The sequence below is a fragment of the Armigeres subalbatus genome, chromosome 2 (assembly GCF_024139115.2).
Source record: "Armigeres subalbatus isolate Guangzhou_Male chromosome 2, GZ_Asu_2, whole genome shotgun sequence".
Taxonomy (NCBI): domain Eukaryota; kingdom Metazoa; phylum Arthropoda; class Insecta; order Diptera; family Culicidae; genus Armigeres; species Armigeres subalbatus.
The window spans coordinates 448,982,254-448,990,259 of record NC_085140.1 but is presented as its reverse complement, the minus strand read 5'-3'; the positions used below and the strand labels follow the sequence as shown (position 1 = coordinate 448,990,259).

General features: G+C 37.9%; 1 protein-coding gene across 1 annotated transcript; it reads right to left on the bottom strand.

Moving 5' to 3' along the window:
* Nucleotides 1-1,573: 1,573 nt before the first annotated feature.
* LOC134213717 (zinc finger protein 512B-like) lies at nucleotides 1,574-2,338 on the bottom strand. Its single transcript, XM_062693012.1, has 2 exons — nucleotides 2,251-2,338; nucleotides 1,574-2,177 (listed from the first exon to the last, which is right to left on the bottom strand). Exons 1-2 carry the CDS (start codon nucleotides 2,254-2,256, stop codon nucleotides 1,656-1,658), a joined length of 528 nt encoding a protein of 175 aa, XP_062548996.1. The 5' UTR covers nucleotides 2,257-2,338; the 3' UTR covers nucleotides 1,574-1,655.
* Nucleotides 2,339-8,006: the final 5,668 nt, after the last annotated feature.

Below are 8,006 nucleotides of genomic sequence, written 5' to 3'. Positions count from 1 at the left end.
GATCATCCTGCACATGTGGAGAGTTCTCGGCCCCGTCCACTTCGACTTCTGGAGCTTGGAGGCAATTTGTGAAATGGATAACAATTTTTCCATTCTGCTCCTTCGCTTTTTTGGGCTTCATTGCTTATGTGAAAAGTGTAAACGAATGAATACTGCGTGTGCGTTTTTTCATGTATCGAGGGCCTTTCGTGGTGACCAATGATAGATGGTTTTACGATTCAGTGTTCTACGGTGGAATCCATGAATTTGTAAATCTGAAGATGACAGTGAAGTTACTATAACTAACCTGATGGAAAAAAAGTAATGAAATACGTATACGATAGTCTTAGAGCCATTTTACGATCTGCATACCTCTCAAGTATTATTTGTCATGAAAATTTGAAGTTTGAAAACACTGCTTATACATATATTTCCTTATTCTAATAAAATTTCAAAAAAATATTAGACTCATCTTATCAAACTAGGAGAAACAGTTAAAAAAAGGCAAAGTATAGGAACTAGGGCCCTGTGCTTATCATTTCTTTATTCCATAATGTAGTAAGACAAAATAATTGCAACATTTTTAAGCAAAATGATTAGTTTAAACATAGAAATTTTAAAACTAATTTAAAATTAATACATTTAAAAATTTTAAAAAGTTTTTTTTTTGGAAAAAATACCTATCGAATCAGTAAAGTAGGTAAACATTAACGGTTGATGGCAACAATTTTTTTGCAAAATGCCAGAAAGTCAACTGTTGCTCACTAATGCTATATGAACATGGAATATACATTTATGACCATGAGTTATCAATTTTCGAAGAAAAGAAAAATCTGCGAATAACCTTAAAAACAATTGAAATGCAAACGAAACATTTTCACCAAACGACTTCCCTACTGTCAAGAAAAATGAATTCAATTCCCGAGCCGTTTACGGCCTTATAAAATATTTATCCCTGCGAGTACGAGTGCGGCCAAAGGTGCGGTTATTGTGCATATGTAGCTGCAATATCAACTAATAAAAATTTATGGATGCTTTGGCAAGGTTTTCCCTTCATAGAACGATTCACATTTTTCTTACACTCCCTACATATCCTCCCAAACGCCTTACGCGTACCGAGGGTTCAGTTTTCTTTATTGAACTCGCTCCCCCAAGAAAACACAAAAAAGTGAAAAATGCATGCGAACAACCAGAGTCTATGTTCCAGATTTCACTCTCCAAAAGAATCTAAATAATGAAGCTTGACTGTGCGGAAAATCCAATTCACGTTTTTCACTGCCGCATTTGGGCTGTCAATTCAATAAGCAGCAGCGCTCCAATAAGATAAGGTACTGCCAGTTGGAAACACACGAATCGCGTTGTTGTCTTGGATAAAACCACGATAACATCGAGGCAGGCGCAGTCATGAAGGGGAAATAAAAACTCACAGAAGGGGAAACCGAAGCTGACAGCATGGTACTCACGAAGCGATGAGGAGAATATCGACACTATAACCGATACGGATAACTGACACTCGTTTGTTCTATTTTTGCGATTTGCCACTAGGGGAACATAGAATGTATGAACATATGATTTAATGAGAGCTACTAATGGCTACATTCATCGATTTGAATTAATTCAAAGTAGTTTTTATTAAATTAGATTATTGTTTTGATTCCTACATTACACATATCGCTTTACCACCAGTGCTTCTTCTCGTGCTCCTTGATGGTGACGGTCACTGGCACAGGCTTCTCGACGTACACTGGCTTGTGAACGACCACTGGAACGGGCTTCTCAACATGAACTGCGTACGGTTTGGGCACTTCGACGTATTCCTTCTGGACAACTGGGACCTTCACTTCGACTGGGTATGGAACGGGACGATCGACATGGACTGGGACCTTCTTCTCCACATACACGGGGTACTTCTTTTCAACGTACACAGGAACCTTCTTCTCGACCTCTACTGGGTATGGGACCTTCACATGGACTGGAACGTGCTTCTCAACCTCGACCGGGAACGGCACTGGCACTTTCTTGGTAATCGTGGTGGTGAGGTGCTTGACTTCATGGTGATCATCGTGATGGTTATCGAATTCAAACGAATCGTGTCCGTAGCCCAGATCCCATAGGCCGCGTTTGTCCTTCTTGCTGGAGGAATCGTCAACTGCCGTACAGGAAGCAATGGCCAAAGCCATAGACAACACAACGAACGCCTAAAAAAGATGCAATTGAAAAACGAATTATTATCTAATTAGTTGCGCTTATGAATTAGTTATAAACTGATACCTTCATGTTTGATGCTACCGTCGAAGGAACTAAACCAGTGGTGTTTGGGCTGATCAGATGGAGTGATCAAAAGCGAATGATACTTTTTGCGATGGATGGGGTCGGTTTTTATATGATACTGATTTAGTCTTTTCGATTTTGTTACCATTGCGTTTATTTCTTTCTCATCTTCGAAGAGTAACCATGAATGGCATTGAACAATTTGAGAGAGAAATGTTTGTTATAAATATGTGGTATTTTATTCTGAGAAGAAAAACTTGACTTGTTTCAATTACGATGACCACGCTTTACTGATACTCTTTTAATAATTCATACAACTAAAGCCGTTGGGATTCCCTTAAATTTGGCATGTATTAACATTCAAATTTAATAAATCAAATTTAATTATTCAGTTTGATTTTATGTTCAAATATGGACCATTTTCATTGAACAAAAATATCGGGTAACCCACGCTCATATTATATGGCAATTCATCTGAAATGAAAATTAATAGATCTTTCAATCATTCGAAATATCGATGAATTCTTTCCCGGGCGCCAACAGTTGATGAGTAAAATGTTTAAAGTGGACTTCACATTATACTGGAGGGTATAAATAGTGCTAATGGTGCCTTTCTCATTATATATAAAAAAATTGGACATAAATTTTGAACCCGTAGCCCGATCTGATCATTTTTGGAGTGAATATATAGCCTATTCGTTACACCTTGGTGTGCGCTAAAGGGTTAAAGTCAACGAAACAGAAAATCCTTTAAGTGAGTGATTTCAAAACCCAATAATGCTGCGATAAGTGTTCATCAATTGAAGAATTCAGATGATGACGAATAATACAACTGTGGGCTTTCATTTTTCAAATCTTGAATTATACAAACTTAGTATAGAATAGAACATGAAGCTATACTTCGTCTTCGAAAACAAATAATTCAGTTGTCATAAGACGAGTTTGTACCTTCCCATTTAATTCCACCACGTGATTGTACCTTGACAGATACGTATTTCGACCTCAACAGTAAGGTCGTCTTCAGTGTCTCGTAATTGACTCAACTTCCACTAAAAAGCTCAAAATAATTTTCTTAAAACAAAATAATTCAGGGTAACCTTGCTCTGGGTGAACCAGCCCAGGACCAAAAACCAAATTGTTTTAATCGTTACGTAACGACGTTACGTTACGTAAAGCGTTACGGTCGAGTTTAGGGAATACAATAAAACAGTTGAAAAGGAAGAGAATTTATGATGCCTAATTAATAACAATGCTGTTGTTCATATAGTTGACATCCTTGGAGATGTTTCATATCTGTAACAACGAGATAAGCAAACTATTTTTTGAGAGACAACAAAAGGAAGACATACGGAAGGGTTTACCGAAATACAGGACAATAAGGTTGAGATAGGTAGAATTTCCGAAAAAATCCGATATTAATAAAACTGGGACCATCGGACGCGGAAACTCTTCTTCTAGTATACTGGCTCCATGCAAAACCTCAGATTGAACCTCAGAAACTAGAACTAATATCCTGATTAATGGCTGTAGATCGAAAATCCGTCAGGTATACACAGAGACTCAGTGTTTTCATGCTTTATCAAGTACTAGGCGAACCGACCCGATCTCGCTCGTGTTTTTTTCTTCTGCCTCATACGCAGGAGGTCGTGGGCTCAATTCCATTCTCCTACTTTGTATCTTTCTCTATATGTCTCATGTTCTAGCAATCGCTAGAACTGGAAATGGACTTCGACACCGTTTCCATTTCTATACTATACCTTCAACTTGACTATTCTAGTAGAAACTGCTAGAATGGGAAATGAACGAAAAAAGCTCGTTTCCTACATATGTACATCCAATAAAAAAAAATCTATCAGTTGCTTTCCTTCTCCTATCTGTCACATTGGCAGCTCGTTAACCAAGACGAACCTCTGCCACTCGAACCTAACCCAAAAAACCCAGAATAATCCACTTAGCGGTGATGGTGCGCCTATACGTATATTACAAACAATTGTATAAACAAGAAAACACATAAGAGTAACAAGAAAAGCACATAAGAGAGGTCAAAATTGCACTTTTAGATTCAGTTATTTCCATCTAGAGGTGTGCGCCGCCGCCGCCGACATTTTTACATCAGCGCGCCGCCGTTTAAAATTTGTCACGCCGGTGGTCTATAATTTTCAACGCTGATTCAAAACTGAAGAAATCCACAGAATTTTTCTTGGAAAATCCGACGATTCAATGGAATTTCCGTAGATTTTTCCGATCCCGTTAGAATTCCAGAAAATTTTTCGTGGAAATAGCAATGATATCCTTAAAAATTCCATACAATTTTCCGTGAAAAGTAAGATAAACTTCGAGTGTAAATTTCGAAGGATTTCCCGTTGAAATCCAAAAAATTATCGTTGAAATAGATTTTTTGAACGGAGAAGAGTCGTTTGGCAGAAATCCATTCTGTAGAATGCAACAATGCCCAACAAACATTGGAGGAGAATGGAGCGCTTTATGTGACTGTTATTGTTCGAAGATGGTCAAGTAGTCTAGAAATTCGAACATATCGACATAGATAGAGAGGAACCTGAACAATATATGACCAGAACACATCGTGATAGGGCCCTCCTTAGCCGTGCGGTAAGACGCGCGGCTACAAAGCAAGACCAAGCTGAGGGTGGCTGGGTTCGATTCCCGGAGCCGGTCTAGGCAATTTTCGGATTGGAAATTGTCTCGACTTCCCTGGGCATAAAAGTATCATCGTGTTAGCCTCATGATATACGAATGCAAAAATGGTAACTTGGCTTAGAAACCTCGCGGTTTATAACTGTGGAAGTGCTTAATGAACACTAAGCTGCGAGGCGGCTCTGTCCCAGTGTGGGGATGTAATGCCAATAAGAAGAAGAAGAAGAAGAACATCGTGATAGGGAGGTTATCAAGATGTAGAAGGCCCAAATGAATGTAGATTGAAGGGACCGAAAAAACCATCGAAACCATTTAGCAGATAATGCTGTTTGGCTGAAATATTTTGTACTTGTACTTTTTCTGCCAAACGACCATCTACCAAATTAAATTTTCGGGCAAATGACTTAGTCGGTCAAAGGACTTTTTCGGCCAAATGACATTTTTAGCCAAAAAAACTGTTAGAGCAAAAAACTTTTTCGGTCAAATTACCAATTCGGCCGAATGAGGCTTTCGGCTGTTTGTCACTTTCCTCCAACTGTCATTTTCGGTCAAATCAATTTCGACCTGATACCGTCCTGGCCAAACGTTTAATTCGGCTAGAAGACTGTTGACGTAACCAGTTATTTGAATAAATGGCTTTTCGTCGAATAATTTTCGGCCAAACGACGGGTAGGGCCATTTGGCCGATAGACACAAGGTCAAAAGGTGTTTGGCCGATTAAGTAATTTAGCCGAATAAACTATTAAGCCAAAATCCATCCGGCAGACAATTTTATTTAGCTGAAATAGACATAGGGCCGAACATGTCTTTCAGCCGACTGACCATTCAGCCGAAAAATAGTTTGGCCAGAAAGCTGCTTGACCGTAATGGTCGTTTTGGTCAAAAATGTTATTTGGCTGAACGGGTGACCATATTACCGTTCAGTAATCAAATTTTCGACCGAATGACCCTCTCTGTCAAATATCCATTTTGGCGTAACGACTTTTTCGGCCTTATAACATATTCAGCTAAACGACCATATCATCCAAATGACGTATTAGAGAAGAGTGCTTTTTTGACCAAATTGCCAATTCGGCCGTATGTTGCTTTGGCCAAATAATTTTTTTGGCCATACTGTTTTTCGTTGTATAACCGTTTTGCCCAAACGTTCATTTTGATCAAATACAATTTGGCTGGATGATTTTTGACTTAACGTATTATTCGATCTAATGGCTTTAGCCAAATAATTTTCGGTCAAACGACCCTTCTTCTTTTTAAAAGTTTTTCATTGAATTTCCGAGGAATTTCTTATGGAAAATACAATGAATTCCCTGTAGAAATCAAAAAACAAATCCTTCAAAAATCCGTTTGTTTTTCGTCGAAATATCAAACGTTTTCCCGTATAAAAAAAATAAAAAAATCATGTGGAAGCTCTGAAAAAATTTGGTTGAAATTCCATTCAGATTTTCACCTCAGAAATTCAGGAGAATTTTCCACAGAAAATTTGAAAAAATCCCGTGAAAATTCCAATGAATTTCTTATGAAAATTTCGAACAATTTGCCGTTGAATTCTAATTTTGTTTTGTTAATGTCTACATTTTGAATAATCTCACGAAGAAAATCTTAAGAATTTTCTCTGTAAATTTCGAATAATACTCAACAGAAGTTTTCCTGTAGAAACTCAAACAATTTTCCTAGGAAATTCCGAAGTGTTTCCTTGGAAATTCAAAAGAATTATCAAAACTTCAAAGTAGTTGCCATTGAAAGTTCGAAAATAATCAAAGAGCTCGAAAGCTCAGAGAATTTTTCAGAGAAATTTCACGAAATGCGAATTTTTCCGACTAAATGCAAAAGATTCTTCGTTGAAGTCTTTGAACTTTTAAAAACAAACGTTAAAAATCTCCACACCGATTCACGCCGCCTCCGCCGGCTAAAATGGCATTCGGCGTGACGCCGAAAGCACCGCCGCCGACGATTTTTGGACCGGCACACACCTTCATTTCCATCAATTTACATTTATTTGCGTTCATTTAAATGCATCGCAGCAGTCTTTGAAAAAAAAAAATCGACCAAAAGTTCGATTTTGGAGTGATTCTATAGCCTTCACGTATACTTAGTATACGCGAAAGGCAAAAATCCAACAAATTCCGCATGAACTCGTGGCAAGTGCAGAGGTATATTCGCCTTGCAGTTGGCGAGTGATTGCATCATTATTTCCTCCCTCTTTCCTACATTGTCTTGCATTCTGACGTGGCAAGCGCCAGTGTGACCTAACAAATGAGATCACCAGTACTTGTACATTGAAGATGAGTGCTAGTCCCAAGCAAACATCTGTTGGTTCTCTGTGCAGGAACAGCTGATTTGGTCATAATGGAGTAGCAACTTCGGGCAGTCAACTAAGCTCAAGCTCAAGCTCAGCTAGAACTGTCAATTGTTTGTTAGATTGCAACGTAGCACTCTAGATTGATTTGAATTCGAGAAGATGGCTTTCTTGAGAGCTCATGAAAATGTTGTATTTTGACATTTTTTAAATTTTCTCCGTCAAATGCACCAATTTTTTGTATATTTAAACAAAGCTTATCTTAAGGTGGATCAATTAGTGACGAAATCGTGCAAATCGGTCCATCCGTTTGGGAGTTATATTGCCTCAAAGGGAACGCAAACTTTTTTTCATACATAGAAGATTATAAACGTAATTTTTATATTGGAAGTTTTAGAGAAAACCGATTGAGAAAATAATTAAACGGGGCTGAGATATTTAAATTTTAGTAAACTTTGAAAACTTCATAATTCCATCCGTTAAACCCATGGCTAAAGCATTTAATATATTCTACTCGTAACACGTGATTTTGAAAAGCTGTCAGTTTAAATTATGTCATTTTTTTGATAACTAATAGGGCACTGCACGGAAGAATCTCTTTCTCTTTCGTTCTTCATAAGATTTGACGTTTACTGGCCTTGATGTTTTCTAATTTCTTTGCAGCGATAAAGAGACAAAGCAGTCCGTGCAGTGTCCTATCATGAACACATTCTCACATATATTCATCCGTCAAAGCAGCTGAAAAAGACTAATGGTTTCCATAGTTACTAGTATGTGCTGTATTGTTGACAGACTTTTTTTT